This window comes from Carassius auratus, chromosome 21 (assembly GCF_003368295.1).
Source record: "Carassius auratus strain Wakin chromosome 21, ASM336829v1, whole genome shotgun sequence".
NCBI classification, from domain to species: domain Eukaryota; kingdom Metazoa; phylum Chordata; class Actinopteri; order Cypriniformes; family Cyprinidae; genus Carassius; species Carassius auratus.
In genome coordinates, this window is record NC_039263.1 from 14,682,052 (window position 1) to 14,700,077 (window position 18,026).

The 18,026-nt window shown below is 39.8% G+C and overlaps 1 protein-coding gene across 6 annotated transcripts in view; it reads right to left on the reverse strand.

Annotated features, from left to right (window-relative positions):
• Positions 1-724: 724 nt before the first annotated feature.
• Positions 725-18,026, reverse strand: part of LOC113038631 (glutamate receptor 4-like) — a 91,075-nt gene continuing 73,773 nt past the window's right edge. Inside the window, exons 12-16 of one of the 6 annotated variants that reach the window (XM_026196217.1) lie at positions 8,872-9,070; positions 6,800-7,047; positions 2,843-2,957; positions 2,021-2,158; positions 725-1,361 (exon numbers count right to left, since the gene is read on the reverse strand). In XM_026196217.1, coding sequence (XP_026052002.1) covers positions 1,197-1,361; positions 2,021-2,158; positions 2,843-2,957; positions 6,800-7,047; positions 8,872-9,070 — 865 coding nt within the window. In that variant the 3' untranslated portion in view covers positions 725-1,196. Of the gene's footprint in view, positions 1,362-1,824; positions 2,958-4,449; positions 4,565-6,799; positions 7,048-8,871; positions 9,071-18,026 lie in introns of those variants that run through there. The other 5 variants (XM_026196215.1, XM_026196218.1, XM_026196216.1 and 2 more) reach the window with 5 other exon arrangements.

The window sequence follows — 18,026 nt, forward strand, 5'->3', positions numbered from 1 at the left end:
CGATACAAACAGTGTCTTCAGAGGCGGTCAGTGTTCTGCACACTTCCTATTCTATTTCTATACATGTTTGCGCAGTTAAGTTAGATTCGTTTCTCATCTGATTGGATTTCATTCGGACGTCTGCTCTAAAATGAATGGACAAACATTTAAATACTTCTCAATATTCTCACTTTTTTCAGTAGTCACATAAATCAAAAATAAAATACGCTTCTGTGGAAAAAATAAAACAGTCTAGAGGGTACCATGGTCTACGACTGCACAGTGATTATGCAGGGCATGGCTTGGGAAAGAGCAGCGGCTGAGATGCACTGAGGGTGTGTGCCACATTCCCGAGAATCATGGGCGCATACGTCCAGTGACTGATAACTGATAACATGCCCATGTAATTAAATCCATAGAAGTTCATGTACATCTACATGTATCAAATCTTTTCCATGTGTGTGTTTTTATCATTTACTAATCATTATTGCGATGAATTCTTTTTCTAAAGATGGTTTAAAAAGAGAATTACACTCTGTCCACTACAGATTCAGCTATTTACAAATTTGTTAAAAAGCAAGCGAGTTGTACAGTCTGCTATTTACAAAACAATGTAAATAATTTACTTTAGGTATGATTTTATAGAATATATATATATATGTATATATATATATATATATATATATATATATATATATATATATATATATATATATATATATATATATATATATATATATATATATATATATATGAACTCTTCTTCACAGTTTATTTAATAAGTATGCATTAATACCATATCCATGTTAACAATACCCTCTCGGGCAAACAAATGCCCATTTTTAGCTATGTTAAGATGTCGAGATGCAGCGTTTCGGTTTGGCGAGGGTTATGGCAGAGTGTTAGAATGAGCAGATCTTTTTTTTTTCGCCAAACAGCTACCAGTTGAGTTTGCTGTTCTTTCTTCCCACCTGCTTCACCCTAAAAGGCAGCACAACTTCTTTGAATGTACATGATGGAAACACAGAAGTCTGTGTGATAACCACTGCACAGAATCTTGCGGTGGCATCCTGGTGCGTAAAGCCATCGGGGTCTCGGTTCCCTTTTAAAATCTACCTTGTCGGCGCGATCGCTCAGCTTGGTGGCGTCATTGCTGTAGGGTCAGTTTTTCTAATGTCTGTTTTGCGGAGTTTAAGGCACTTGAACGTTTTTGGTTTTCATGGTAAGTCGGATGATACCAGAGCCAGTCCGGAGCTCTGCCGCAGTGAGGGGCCGGAGTGGACAGCCTTCGGGCAGTCGGGAGTCAGGACGCGCCCGTTCTCGCCCACGCTCCCTGTAATGGACAGGCGCGCCTTGTTCCGCATGGCTTCTGTGAAGGTGAGCTGCGTCCGGAGAGAAAAGAAAGATGGGAACAGGGAGAACGGGAGTCAGCTGTGCACACTTAAAAACCAGAGCATCATTATTTGAATGAATGCACATTATCAGCAAGCACATACAAAACACCAGATTATGGCACAGTTCAGCGATGAAGCGTCTTAAATGCATCTGATATAGTTCTTTGGAGCCTAAGATTACTTGAAATTCACAGCTAGGGGGGTTTAAGACTATGCCTAGGGGGAAATGACCATCTCAAGCTTGGTTTGGCTATTCCTCTTTAGGTTACTGCACTGGCATGTGATTACAAACATGTGCAGTCCAGGTACCTCGTTCTTCAACATGCGGAAATATGTGAATGCACGTCTCCGACTTGGAGTACAGGTGGAGGAGACAGAACAAGGACGTCACAAACACAAGAAGCTTTACCACGGCAAGCTACGCCAGTGAAAACAGAGGAGCTCCACTTACGACTGCCGGGCACCTACGTACATCTGACCTCCTACATCTCTACTCCTTCAGTGGCGTAGACGTTGTAACCCTCTCTATATGTGGCTAAACTCTGAGTGCTGTGGGTGGGACTGGGCCGTGGTGAGGGCTGGGGGCTGGGGAGGGGGATGGGACTGGGGAGAGGAGAGGAAGAGGGGCGACGTTCAGACTGTTCCACCTTCATTCTCTTGGCCTCATTTCGGGACTTGTAGCAGAACTCGATGAGGGCCACCAGCATGGCCAGGCCCAGGCCCCCGACCAGAATGTAGAAGACCCCAGCCACATTACTGAGGCTAAGGGCCTGTGAGCTCTTGTCCTAGATGCGAGAGGAAGGAAAGGAACAAGAAGACAGGAAGTTAACGTGGTGGGAGCGGTGCCGACGTACACTTTCACGCACACATTCAGAGAACTACTCACTACCAAAACACATTCACACACAGTTTACAGACATTTATACTGTTCCTCAAAATCAACCTTTCGCTTGCAGGCTAATCTGAAAAGCTGATGCTTTCGTGGCGACTTCTATCAGGCATCGATGCTTTGACAGCATCTTAAAGATTGACAATTAGTAAGTAATTACAGGAGATGCTTTCATTTTTCTCTCAGATGGATCGCTATAGCTCCACACTGTGACAGGGTTTTAACTTCTCACTGTGTTCTAGCTTATATATCTCCACATGTGGTGTGTTTCTCGCTCCACAAAAGTCAGGCTTGCTTGGGTTGTCATGCAAAAAGAATTCAATGGTATGCTCGGTTAAATAAATGTATGATGCCTTCAAAAGCCCAGTCACTTCCATTCCTCTCAGGTACTAGGTATGTTACTAAAAGCAGAGATGCATCTAAGAAGACATTTAGTGTGGAGAAGCAGGGCATGCTAGAAGTATCCTGCTTGGTGCATATCTAAAATCTCCCTAAAGATGAGCATGCGCTAGATACTGGCGACTTTCTGCCTCACTGAGCATTAGACAACAGTGATGGTCCCAGACTTGTGGAGACTGACCTTACTTCCCGAGTCCTTGGGTCCACACTCGCCCTTATCGTACCACCATTTGTTTTTCAGCTTGTCTAAGATGCCTGATTCACTCAGTTTCAAAACGGCAAGGTTTACGGGGGTTCTTCAACCACGCAGAGGAATGTAACACAAATAACATAAATAACATCATAGGACATGTTATTTTATGTTATTCACTCATAACAGCTGACACAGCAGTTGCACTGGCAAAGTGACCGAGCCGAGGGTCCCGTTGTGATACATGTCTCTGTGCTCTATTTAAGGGAACAATGTTTTAGGGCCTGGCACTGGAGCCACAGACATATGAACGGGACCTTGCTCCATCACTTTGGGTAACGGGCGCATACTGCCACGGCCTGCGTCTCTACCAATGCTGGAGGCAATTACTGTTAAACCACAATTATTGGCATATACAATAGGCACCAACCTTTTCATATCCCTCTTAACAAGGTCATTAGAGTTATGAATTTTTGTCTCAATTTAATTAAATTTTTATTACAACCCTAATCCAAAATAACTGTTAGCTGTTAGCTCTATGGTTTTGGCAGATGCAATTATGCAAACTGGCTTTGTGTGAAAAAAAGAAAAAAAGAAAAGAAAGAATAATATATATATATATATATATATATATATATATATATATATATATATATATATATATATATATATATATATATATATATATATATATATATATATACAGTATATTTATTTACTAGTATTTCTTAATATTAAGCCCCAAATTTGCTTACTATCTTCAAATGCAAGATGTTTAAAGTGTACCTAAAGTATACGTGCAATAGTTCCACAATCAAATATGCCTCAGCATATCTTTAGTTGGACTTCAGTACTACTTCTGCACAATTAAACTGCATTAATTACAAAATTATTTGTTCCAGTACAGCAGACTCTTTCGGTATACCAGTTTATACTAAAAGTACAATTGCAGGGTATTTTTATTAAGTACATAAATATGGAAATGTATTTGCAGCATACTTAGTATATTTATTTTTAGCTAGGTTTTATATATATATATATATATATATATATATATATATATATATATATATATATATATAATATGTATACAAATTTATGTTAAAAAAACTTTCATAGTGTTAATGTTTTAGTGTCTAGTATCTAGTGCCATTGAAATGTTTCAAATTTGTAGTCTACATTTTTGTATTTTCATTTAGTTTCAGTTTTTCTATTTTATTTTATTAAATCTACCTCTGCCTTTTGGATTTGGACTTTGGATCGTGTCTCTAATACATGATCATAATGCGACACTGCAGCACCTTTCAAAATACAATAAATGTTCTCTGCAAACCTATCAAAAATGCAGCTAATGCGCCCCTGGAGAAGAAGAACAGCAGCTAAAGGAGAAAAAGTTCCTTGATGAATGCCAGAAGACCGACGAGGGAATCTGTGCCCAGTATTCCAGGCGAATATTTGTGCTCTGACAGTAATTGCGTTCCTCTCTCTCTTCAGACTAAACAGGGTCAGGATGAAGGTCATGTATGCGCTTGCGCCCCGGCAGATGCTCCCGTTACAGAGGAAACTGTTTACCCGCGTTGGTTGACATAGTGGCTAACCTTCTCACCACCTCCTCCGCTGCCACACTCTCCTTTGTCGTACCACCACTTGTTTTTCAATTTGTCCAACAGGCCTTGTTCATTCAGTTTTAAAACTGCCAGGTTAACTGCACTTCTTGAAACGATAAAACATAGTTTGTCAGTATCAGCAGTTTGTCATAGTTGAGCAGAATCCAATCAGGTTAAATTAAGAAAAAAGGGGTGGAAAGTTCTATAGATTAGTTGCCCGTTCCCACCCAACTTCCCCTTAGAAAACATTAAAACACCGAACCACGGAGGACAAACCTCTCTTTTCCTGTTTTCATGTTAATTTACACCAGCCTTATTTGTCTACCTGTACTACACACCTCCAGAAAGGGGAATGGATAAAATCAATACGTGCTCTCTGCATCAAACCCCCTCCCCAACACAAGCTACCCTTATTTCCCATCCTCACTTGAGCGCTTTACTATGCACTCCAAATTGCTGAGATGCACAGAGGGACCTCACGATATTGAATGCCTGTTACTTTCCTATGTGCTGCTTACAGACGGTTTAAATGAGCACTGAGGGTTTAAGCCACAGAAAGTGCTGAATGAGTTTGATCCTATTCCCCAGACCCCTGCGTTCCCACCTCTGGCTTCACCACAAGAGAGCTGGCAACACAATTCTGCTTCGAAACACCAGACATTATCTTTCCCTGCAGTTCTCATCAATGCTTATCATTCTGTAGATAATGTTCTATAAATATAAGCATATCAAATGAATTACTGTTATTTTAACATACTTGCTATGACACAAACAATGGGGTCCAAAAGTCTAAAAGGCTACAGTATGAATAATGCTTCTATTTTTGAATGTTTCACTGTACATCAGCATGGTCTTGACAACATTTCAAGTCTTATGTTGTATGTTGATATTAAGACATAGTTCTTAATAATTAAACAAATAAATAGTGCAAAATATGAAATATTTTCTAAATCAAATAATTAATAAGATTAATATTAGTTTTACATTTCTAAATCCAAAAAACATAATATTCTAAATGACAATAAACAAGCAAATAAAGTGCAGAATCTTATATAAAATCATGAATTTAGTCCAATTAATTTAAATAAATTAATAAATACATGCAAATATTTGATAATACGCGTTTTGAGAATCTGAACAATTTATATTTTCAGTAATAAATAAATATAATAGTAAATAAATATAAATAAATGTGAACTAGATTTTCACATTTTTACATAATTCATAAATCAAATTAAGTTAAATTAATAAAAACATATCAATAAATATTTAATAACTATACGTTTGTTTTCAAACTCCCTATAATTTATATATTCAATAACAATCAACCAATCACTCAATGTGAACCAGAATCTAAAATATTTTTCACAAAATGTATAGATGTAGTATAATTAATTCATATGAATGAATTTATACATTACAATTTTGAAATTATAATAATAATGCATTTGTTTTTATTAGAAAACTCCTAAAACTTTATGTTTTCAAAAATATATGTTTTATACTTCAATCAATCCATCAAATAATTAATTAATCATTTACATTTATTACTTTTGGACTCCACTGTAAAAGTCTAATCTCGCAAATCTATAGTTAAGGGCCAAAATGTACATGATGGGAATGATTCAAGAGAGGTTTATCCTGAATGCAGTTTATCCTGAATGCAACATTAATTAACACACAGCCCACAGGAACAAAGAACGGGACAGGGAAAGAATGTAGTGAGACCCATCTGAGCTGAGGAGGGGAAGAGAAAGAAGAGCATTAAGGACAGTGTGCTGCAGATCTGAAGCCGAGTGAATCTCCTGCGCTGGTCTGACATCACGACAGCAGGAGAAAAGCCGTTACGCCATTGGACGCTCTTCCCCCCGGTATCATGAGAAGGGTCAGACAGACCGTGGTAACTCCGCAACAAAATGGCTGATCCCGGGGGCTACCGCCATCTGTAACTGACTCTTCTCGACCTTTCTTTACACGCTTCATGGCGTTTAAATGTGCATACCTCTCAGTATAAGTGGGAAAAACATCAGACCAGGCAGAATATTCACAGGCTTGTCCATTCGTTGAAATTCATTGTTAAACATTCAGACATTTCATCTCAAAAATTCAGTGGCATTAACATGCATGCATCAGTTTGAAATGAGCTGCTTCAGGCTACATTAAAAAACAAACAAAGAAAATGAGTGAAAGAAAACATAGCACTACATATACAAGACCTTTAACTGCCCACAAGAACACATGAGAAAAGCAAAAAGAAAGAAGAGAAAGCTAGAAATAGGCACGCCAGGGAAGGTGGAATACCATAACAACACGTGACATATTGTTATACTACTCCACCCACCTTAACTGTGAGCCCTTAGGCGTCGCCACCCCGTAGCCTTTGGAGTCCAGGTTTCCTCCCACTTTCATGGTGTCGCAGGGTTTGCGCTGCTCCGTGTACTCGTTCATTGTGGACTCCAGCAGGAAGGCGTACTTCCCTTTGGATTTTCTCACTCGTGCCACTCCCTCTCCCGTGGTCTTAGTGAACACCGTGGGCTCGGCAGACTTCATGTAGCTCCACATTTTCTCATAAACGGCGATCTTTGACCTCTGGAAGTTGGGGAAGAGGTGTAGAATGGCAGTGAAGTGTGCAGAGGAAGTGTGGAGGGTGCAGATTATTTGTTAGTCGCTGAATTATTACAGTTATTACAGCTACAGTTATTACAGAAATAACATGTTAGAGGTTCTCAGCCTTGGGGTTGAGACCACAGACTGTAAAAAGCTGGATGACGCATCTCCCCTTTCTTCCACATTAGAAAAGTGAAGTCAAAACATTCTGAGTATGGCCGCTGTCATCTTGGCAAAATTACATAATTTAGAGCCTGATTCTGTGGAGTCTTCACAGTAGTGATCGTGAGGTGGAGAAGCAGGATCAAATTTGATTTAGTTTGTCTCACATTCCATTAGATTACATGGAGAGGGCAGGGTTTATGACCTACACCCGTTCACCTTGGGGTGATCGAAACATTCTGACTTTACTTTTCAAGACTTGTGCAGCACACTTGGTTGAGACCCCTTGTGAGACTGTGGGGGATTTTTATGAATGTATTAATTATAGTAACCAATTCAAATGATAAATTATGAGATGCACTACTGTACACAAGTTTGGGGTCAATAGTTGTTCTTAATACTTTGATTCTGCAAGGACACATTAAATTGATCAAAATCAACAGTAAAGACATTTATAATGTAACAAAATATTTATATTTCAAATAATTAATTAATAATTAATAATTAATAAATTAATAATTAATAACAAATAATAATAATTTATTGATATTAATAGTTTATTGAGCACCAAATCAGTATAATAGAATGATCTCTGAAGGATCATGTGACAAGGAAGACTGGAGTAATGATGCTGAAAAATCAGCTTTGCCATCACAGAAATAGATTTCAAGTACCGTATTTTCCGGACTATAAGTCACACTTTTTTTCATAGTTTGGCTTGTCCTGCGACTTATAGTCAGGTGCGATTTATTTATCAAAATTAATTTGACATGAACCAAGAGAAATGAACTAAGAGACCTGAACCAAGAGAAAACATTACCGTCTCAAGCCGCTAGAGGGCGCTCTATACTGCTCAGTGCTCCTGTAGCCTACACTGAGCAGCATAGAGCGCCCTCTCGCGGCTGGAGACTGTAATGTTTTCTCTCGGTTCTAAATAAATTTGACTAGTCCAGTGCGACTTATATGTTTTTTTCCTCATCGTGACGTATTTTTGGACTGATGCGACTTATACTCAGGTGCGACTTATAGTCCGAAAAATATGTATTAATCAGAAAACAGTTATTTTAAATGCAATACATATTTCATAATATTGCTGTTTTTATTGTTATATATATATAGCTCACATTTCTCACTTTTTTCTCGCAATGTAAGATAACATTTCGCAATTCTGACTTTTTTTTCTCAGAATTGCAATTTTATATCTCGCAATTCTGACTTTATAACTTGTAATTCTGAGAAAAAATTCAAAATTGTGGAATGTAAACTCGCAATTGTGAGATAAAAAGTCAAAATAGTTTTTTATTTAATGGTGGAAACAGGCATATATACATAATTTGCCAGTTTTTCAATTATGTAAATGAGATCCTAAAGCATATATTGAAATTTTATTTTAGAACCTAAAAAATAATTGTGAACCAAAAAAAATAAAAATAAATAAATAAATAAATAAATAAATAGACTGAAAACTGTAATATACTTTAATTAAGAATATATGTTCTTCAGTTTGTTTATTAATCTGTGGGCTTTCACTCTTTTTTTCTAACACAGCACTAGAGATCTTCTCATTTTGGAGTCATTCCCTTTCAGCCCCCCTTAACAAAACACCATCTCCCTCCCCTCAACCCATTAGCTTTGGCCACTTACCCTGAAGAACTCTTTGGTGGAGCCTGAGTCAAGAGTACCATACGCTATGTCTGTCTGCTTGGCCAGGTCCTCAGCGCTCTCAATGGGCGACACCATCCTCTCCACAGTGAGGAAAGCAGCCAGGTTGGCTGTGTAGGAGGAGATGATGATGAGGGTGAAAAACCACCACACTCCACCCACGATGCGTCCGGATAGAGACCTACACCGCCGGAAAGGAAGAGAGTGGAGAGGAAAATGACCATGCAAGGAGGGTTTGAAGGAGTGGTGAATGACAGAGCAATGAAAGAAAGGATAACATTGATTTCAAAAAAGGAAGGAAAACATTGGGGGCAAGGGAGTGAGGAAAACAGGAGAAAAGGAGAGAAATGTTTGGTCAACTTTAAAAAGACAGAATAACTGCTTTAAAATAAGTGAAAAATGTAAAGAATTTATAAAATTTATATATATATAAATTGTGTGACACTGAAGACTTTTGAACAGTAGTATAATATAAAAGAAAACATTTCTGAAGAATCTTCACAATCTCCGTACAGTTCATAGTGACAAACTTTGCCAAAAAGAGTAACAAACATCATAAAAGTACTCCACAGTACATATGGAGTACATATAAAAAATACATATAACTATAAATATCTATAACTTTAGAAATGTACTGCCATCAAATATGGTCGGGTTTGATCTACTGTATGTCAATGACTTTTTAACCTGCACCATAGGTGACATATTAAATAACCTAAAATATGATCTATTCATCAGTGCACTCTAAAAACTGAATCATGAGTCTTGTAATTTTCATTAAAAAAATTAAGGTGATAATTAAAAATAATGTGTGGATTTCATTAAAGAAATTGTGATTCAGTGTTGTATAGAAAATAATGAGGACTATTTACTAATAAAACCAAGAGATAAGCAGTTAAGCAGTTTTGGTGCTTGAATTGGGCAACTGATTAAACTAAAATAATTAAGGAAAGAAGGCTGCCAATTTATTTTAAGAGAATTAGCTCAGTTTTGCAGTTTTATTTTAGAGGTGATTGTTAGTTCCCAGCATGCTTTGCATATGGCTGGATATGGAGAGTACATTTTGAAATGAAATGCTACTTTATATTTTTGAGTGAAAGAAAGCATCTATTAATGTTTAATGTTCAGTTACGTTTGACATTTGTAAGAGTTTCTGTAACATTGAAGCTTCCATTGCACAGTGCAATCGTTACCACTGTGCTGAAGAGTAGAGCTTGTGGGTATGGATACTACTCTTCTAAGGTATTAAACCTTGTTTAATGAGCTGTAGCTTTGCTGCTAGTGTTAGTGCAATACTTTCCAGTATTTCTCAAGTATTTTCTTACTTGAGCTGATTGGCTTTATATAAAATACAAACAGACCCCATTTAAAATCACAGACTTTGGAGAATAAACTTAAAATGAGCTGAGCACATTTCCCTAATTATATAAAAAATTTTTTGTCATAGATTAATTAATTTAGGAGATTTCACATGATTTATTCAGGTAGATTCCATAAAAAAAAATCAAGCCTGAAAAAGTACTCAAAAATATTATGTGTAATATTGTTACCTTAATTTTTTTAAGTAAATAGCTCATTAGATGTTTTACAGTGTGCATTTGTAATTCTTTTACTGTGCTTTTGTTGTTGTTTTTTCTTTTTGAAGGTCACTATAAACTTCTTGTTTGGAAAAGAGCTGCATGAAGATTTAGAACCCTCATTTTGAGTTCAACAGATAAAAACAACAACATACAGATGGTGAGTTAACAAATAAACAACAAAAAGTTGATTTCTTGCTGAACTCTCTCTTTAAATTCAGGCATCCTCTATGGTGACCTTACAGAAGCTACTGTAGATCATCAGTTGCTTACAGTATAAAACACAGCTTGTCTTTCACAGCAATGATCATTTAATTGACTCTTTGTAGGTGAGGGTTTCCTCCACCAAGAAGGAAATCGCTTTGACCGGTTGCCATGAAGACAGATTGGCTATTTAGACTGGGCGGCAGGAAAGTCAACCATGAAGGGGGTAAAGTGCTAAAACCCAGCACTGTTTAAATTCTCACCTCACCCTGATTATGCAAACCAGTTTACAGGATGGTGGTGCATAATCTATGCAGGCCTTTCCTTCTTTTTCTGCTGTCAATGAATCATTTCTGTATTAAGATGCAGTGTTTAACATAATTAGCTTTTAGGAATTAACTCAAAGCGGGCCGTCACCCACCCGAGGGTTGAAGCAGAGCACATTGTGTAACCGTTGGACGCACCGTTCAAGCCCAGTGACGTCGGAGGATCAGATGCACCGCGGCTCATTCTAACCATGGTTAATCAATTTGACTTCATGAGACAAAGCCAATTTAATAACAGCTGAAACTGAGTGGACCCGAAACCACAGAGTCACCCCTCGGGCCACTCCGCTGCCCTGCCGCTTGGCATACAGTATCATTCACAAAGACATATGATCCATGGAAAAACAGGAATTCTCTCTGGTCTTCATAATGTCATTTCTTGTAAAACAGCTCCTCTGATCACAGTGAGTGATAAGAATCACACTGTCTCTGTAGATTTCACACATACACACAAGAACAAAATAAGCAAACTATCCCTCAAAGTAGCTCATTATCAAAGCAGTGCCTTTAGAGCTGGGAGATGGGATGTGCTATGGTCAGTGAAACCCGGCGCATTACTCACTACGCCGCTTTTATGCAGATTTCCCAGCGAGGAGCACACATCAGCATGTGTGTATTTGAGCGAGAGAATGTTTGGTGAATTTCAATTACATTCTGAAATATTAGCAGAGGCAGATTTGTGGAGGGACTGTGAGAATGCAAGTGAATGCCTTCTGAGAGAGAAAGGAACGGAGAGACCTTGACATGCCGTAGATAAATGGAAAGGTCACTGCCCGCAGCCACAGTGAGCCTCCGGCATTTTATTTATTCATGGCTTCCTCTCGACTGCTCTGATTAAGATTTAATACCTGCAAATCAATTTCGCCATGCGTGAGACTAGAGTCATTCACAATCACACTCCACATTACCGATCAAATTGGAAAAATAAAAAAGCAAGCTCTTACATTAGCCCATTAAAAATACATTCATCCCTATTTGGCAGCAATTTCTATCTCTCGGTCGTTGTCAGATACAGCATGTGGTGTCTTCAAGCACCTGGATGTCTCACTGTGGCCTCAACATTAAAGAAACCTTAACGTGTTACTTATTAGATAACATAACTAATAGCATTATGCTCTAACTTTTTCTCATTCTGAATAGAAGCACATTTTTTACATTGGAAGTGATCAAGTGTTTATTTTTATTGTTTAAAATTGTATACATCATCTGAATGCTGAATAAATAAGCTTTCCATTGATGTATGGTCTGTTAGGATAGAACAATATCTGGCTGAGATACAGCTATTTTATAAAAAATGTAATAATAATAAAAATATTGAGAAAATGGCCTTTAAAGTTTGACAGATTAAGTTTTTAACAATGGATATTACTAATCGTAAATAAAGTTTTGAAATATTTAGGGCCAGTTTTACTAAACAAGGCAAATTAGCTTGAGAGCGCAATTCCAAAAACAGCGCTGATGGGTGAGGAAATTTCTGCGGGTGATTTACTAACAATGCGCTAATTAAAGGACAGACGCAACATCTCAGTGACCTATGCAATAAACCAAGAGCAGTGCAAATTAGCGTTGTCATGAATAAACAATAAATAAATAAATAAGCTACAGTACGCTGAAAAGAACAGGAAGCCAAAAAATGAAGGGTTGCGAGGTTTTGATAGAACTGCTATTGTGTGACCCTAGATGTGGGATTCAAGTTGTCTTTTATTTCCTAAAGCAAAAAAAAAAAAAAAAAAAAAAAAACATGGCTTTTGCAAACAATTTGTTCAGATAATGCATTCTTCCAACTCTAACAAAAAGGTTTAAACAGTTAAACATAAAATATAAATATGTAATAATATTTATAAATATCTATAAAATAAAATAATTAATAACTTTTTTTTCAATTGCAAACTATTTTTATTGCCATAAGCTACACTTCCATGTAAAATTTGCAGCTTTATTTGTGCTTGTATTATACATTCTTATATTGTTATGACATTTCTTCATATTATTAGTATTAAAAACTGCTTCACATTTTATGGACACCCTGATATACATATATATATATATATATATATATATATATATATATATATATATATATATTAAAGATTCTTTAATGCATAGAAAGTTCTGAACAGTATATATATATATATATATATATATATATATATATATATATATATATATATATATATATATATATATATATATATATAAATTTCATGTAAACTTTTTGACTAAAAGTATTAATTTATAAAATAATAATAATAATAAAAATCTTACTAGTAGTGGTTATATTTTAGTGAACAACAATTCATTTACAGTGCATATGAAATTGTAATCAAAATGTCATATAATATTAATAATAATGTGTTATTATCCTCAAAACACTTTTTGAAAAATCTTTTCTTTTTCCTTAATTTCCGTGAACATCCTAGCACACACCCCTGTCAGAAAGTTGTATTTCATGACTTGTAGAGTAGAAAGAGTGTATTTACACAAGTATCAAAACCACAAGAAACAATGTATCTCTCTGTACCTTTTTTGACAAAAACATCTTAACAGCTGGCCTTTTTATTTTCATGCACAACAAAACAGAAAACAAGACTCATGCTGATTGCCATGACAACAGCAAAATTTAGGACGGCTGCACCTGTGAGTTCAAGGGCAGAGAAATCCACCGCTGCTCTGAGACAACAGCCAAATTGTTATTTCCGTCCACTACAAATAACCAGCTTGACTGGATTCTACTAAAGCACCATTCGTTTTTCAAAAAATAAATCCAAACGTCACTGATAAGCATGACACACTCTCTAGTCTAGAACAATACCCATCAACTTCTACAATGCATGTCATAAGCACAATTGCTTCCAACATGGGGAAAAGAGAGGTTTTCAATTGCACTTGTCTGCAAATAAATTTCATAATACAAAAAAGTTATCTTATTTGAAAAGGTCATATATTATATGACATTATTTCAAGTCATCTAACTACATCACGTTTTACTTGTAATGCTGCACATAATGCATGCTATTTTGGGGATGTGTTTCATCTGTGTATGGTCATAAATCTAAAAAGGAAATTACAGTTCAAGGGTATCAACTTTTATCCCAGAGTGTCTTATGTAGATAAATGATTGGTGGGCTGAAATGATCATTCTGGCATGAAGAAAACCTGGGGCAAAGCTTCCTCTGCTGTAGCGTAATCTCCTTTCTCTCATTTCCGTCACTGTTACAGCGCTGGCCTGGTGAGTCAATCATATCCTTACATCACTCCCATGATCTCTCTCTCTGCCTACCCCTACAATCATTCCCAAGCCATCTGAGGAATAAAAGAAGTCAGTGAATAGAGGCAATTATTGGAGCAAGATCGACCATAAAATATAAAAGTAGGGGCAGAAGAAGAAAGCCAGAGAGAGGGGGGATCAAGAGAGACAAAGGCAGCAACAGAAAAGGAAAATTGCTCTTTGACATACCCGAAAAAAACACATTTGTGAGTCATAGGTGCAGAGAAAAATAAAATCATAGCTTTTTTTGATCAATTTTCCATACACCCCCCTCCCTTCTTTATATCCAGTTGTGCAAACACAAGAATCCTTGAAAACATTCGTCATCTTCACACAAACTCGAAGAAATATTACAGAGTCTGTGCAAGCGAAGCATTTCAAGGACTTGACACTTCAAGAAAAGGTTTTATATAAGGGCTGTGACATGTTATTTTGAGTCGCGACACAATCTTATACGTCGCATACGGAACCTGACTATCATTAGCATATCTTAATTCCCCATGATGCATGATTTTAAGAGGGTTCATTCACCGAGGCTGTGTGTGTTCGAATCTGAAAATGAGTTTTTTTTATCTTCCCATGTCTGAAAGGGTCCACTGCCCACATGCATTACAACTACAAAATCACTGCAATAGCGCACACGTCAGATGCTAGTTGTTTCCGAGGCTCAGGAAGCTGCTCTACCTGTCTGCTGATGACACCTGCCAACCCACCTGAGCCAAAAACACGACAGGGAAAACAGGCAAGAGTTATGACCCTGTCCGGCCCCATCACACAAAACGCCCTAAGCATTTTCATACCCCATCATTCCCACATCATCCTCATCAATCATCTGCTTTACAAACTGTTTTACTCGCTGTGGAAACAAGGAGGACACGTGGAAGAGAATGGTGCTGAATAAAACAGAATTAATTACATGTAGCTTGACTGTATTAAAATAAGAGGAGTCAAAATGAAAAAAATAAAAATAAAAATCCATGTCTCTGTCAGGGTTTGCAAGGGAGGAACTCAAGTGCAGACAGGATTCAACACAAAAGGGTTTATTAAATACAAAAAAGGGAAAACAAAAACCCACGAGGGGGAAAACAAGGGCTAGGGTAAGGACTAAATAACCAAACAAGACAGGGCTGACCAGATAAAGACACTAAACACTAACTATAAACAAACACTCACGGTATACAGGATACAATCACAGTCACCAGTGTGGAACACATCTGAGAAGCACATAAGTAACACAATGAACCGACGCAAGACAGAGCACACTAGGAGATCTAAATAGGGGTACTAATCAAGACACGACAGGTGTTACAGATAGGACAATCAAGACACGACTAGGTTAACAAGGGGGGCGGGGCAAGGGAACGAGACAACACAAGCACATGGCCCAAAGACAAGGCCATGCGCTTGTACACAAAACATGGGTCTGTCATGATCCTGCCTCAAGACTAGGAAAAATCAAGGACACGAGGGCAGAATCATGACAGAACCCCTCCCTTAAGGAGCGGCTTCCAGACGCTCCTCAAGGGAACATCAAACACGGGACACGACTGACATGACAGACTGGGACACAGACACAAACCAACAGGACATGACAAATAACAACAAAGGCAAACATGAGTACACAACGGCAGGGTTGGGGTGACAAATCAAAAAAAACAAACAGGGAAGGGGAGGGGGCGGGACCACAAAGTTCATGGGGGACAGACCAGGGCGGGTGGGAGGGGTAGGAATCCTAGGAGGACAGGACAAAGGCTGACGACGGGGGGTACGGGCAGGTCTGGGTGGTGAGGGACGGGGAGGGGTCTCGGGACAACTGACAGGGGACATGACAGGACCAGACAAGGGACGCGGGACAACACTTACAGGACGCGGGGAGACGACATCTACTGGACACGGGGGGACCACAGGACACGGGGCCACATCAACAGGACACGGGGAGACAACGGCTGGACACGGGGGGACCACATCTACTGGACACGGGGGGACCACATCTACTGGACACGGGGGGACATTAACGGGACACGGGGCCACATCAACAGGACACGGGGCCACATCAACAGGACACGGGGCCACATCAACAGGACACGGGGCCACATCAACAGGACACGGGGAGACAACGGCTGGACATTTGGGACTTCTGGGGACAGGGTCAGGGGACAAGACAGGACTGACGGGGATTTCTAAAATTTGGACAAGACGGGACAAATAATCAGAAAATGCTTTAGCAGCTAGGACAATTGGCATCTCCTTATGAGATGAAACCGACTGTACAAGAGTCTTTGCTGCAGAGTCAGCCGCGGCTCTCTCCTCCGCTCTCACGACTGCCGACTTGCATACAGCTTTCTTTCCCGGCTCGGGCACGCTAGCGCTCACCGCTGCTGACTCGGACACGCTCACTGCTGCTGGCTCGGGCACGCTCACTGCTGCTGGCTCGGGCACGCTCACTGCTGCTGGCTCGGGCACGCTCACTGCTGCTGGCTCGGGCACGCCAGCGCTCTCCGCTGCTGGCTCGGGCAAGCTCACCGCTGCTGGGTCGGGCACGCCAGCGCTCACCGCTGCTGGGTCGGGCACGCCAGCGCTCACCGCTGCTGGGTCGGGCACGCCAGCGCTCTCCGCTGCTGGGTCGGGCACGCCCACCGCTGCTGGTACGGGCACGCCAGTGCTCTCCGCTGCTGGCACGGGCACGCCAGCGCTCTCCGCTGCTGGCACGGGAGGAAACGGGGTCACAGGACCGGCAGGCCCCCTCTTCCTCCTCTTCCTCCTTGGGCGCGGTGCAGAGACCACAGCTGGGTCAGAGGCGGGTTGGGGGAGTTCGGTCTCTGGCAGGGCTGACTCCGACGATTCCGAGGCAGACTCCCACGATAACCGTCTCCCTCGCTTCCCGGGGAGACCGACGGGTGTGGGAGGCACCTCAGGACTCGGTGAGGGATGTGCCTGATCCCCCAGAGTGGCCACGGCCAGGATACGACCCTCTGGAACCGTTTGCAGCTGGGTAGGTGGGGACCTCTGGGGCTCCTCCTCTCGCCCGCTCGCTCCGGAACGACCTCCCCTGGTCCCCCGGAACACCACAAGGCGAGAGCCCTCAAAACAATCTCGCTTGCTGGCTGACAACATCCAGTATTGCCTCCTGTCTGCTGAGTTCCCTTTTGGTCGGTTCATTCTGTCAGGGTTTGCAAGGGAGGAACTCAAGTGCAGACAGGATTCAACACAAAAGGGTTTATTAAATACAAAAAAGGGAAAACAAAAACCCACGAGGGGGAAAACAAGGGCTAGGGTAAGGACTAAATAACCAAACAAGACAGGGCTGACCAGATAAAGACACTAAACACTAACTATAAACAAACACTCACGGTATACAGGATACAATCACAGTCACCAGTGTGGAACACATCTGAGAAGCACATAAGTAACACAATGAACCGACGCAAGACAGAGCACACTAGGAGATCTAAATAGGGGTACTAATCAAGACACGACAGGTGTTACAGATAGGACAATCAAGACACGACTAGGTTAACAAGGGGGGCGGGGCAAGGGAACGAGACAACACAAGCACATGGCCCAAAGACAAGGCCATACGCTTGTACACAAAACATGGGTCTGTCATGATCCTGCCTCAAGACTAGGAAAAATCAAGGACACGAGGGCAGAATCATGACAGTCTCACTGTGAAGTGCTGTGTTTATGAGTCAATATTTCAATGGAGATCCAAGCTCAAACTGAACACCGTGTTATTACGCAATCAAAGTTTGTAAGTGTGTA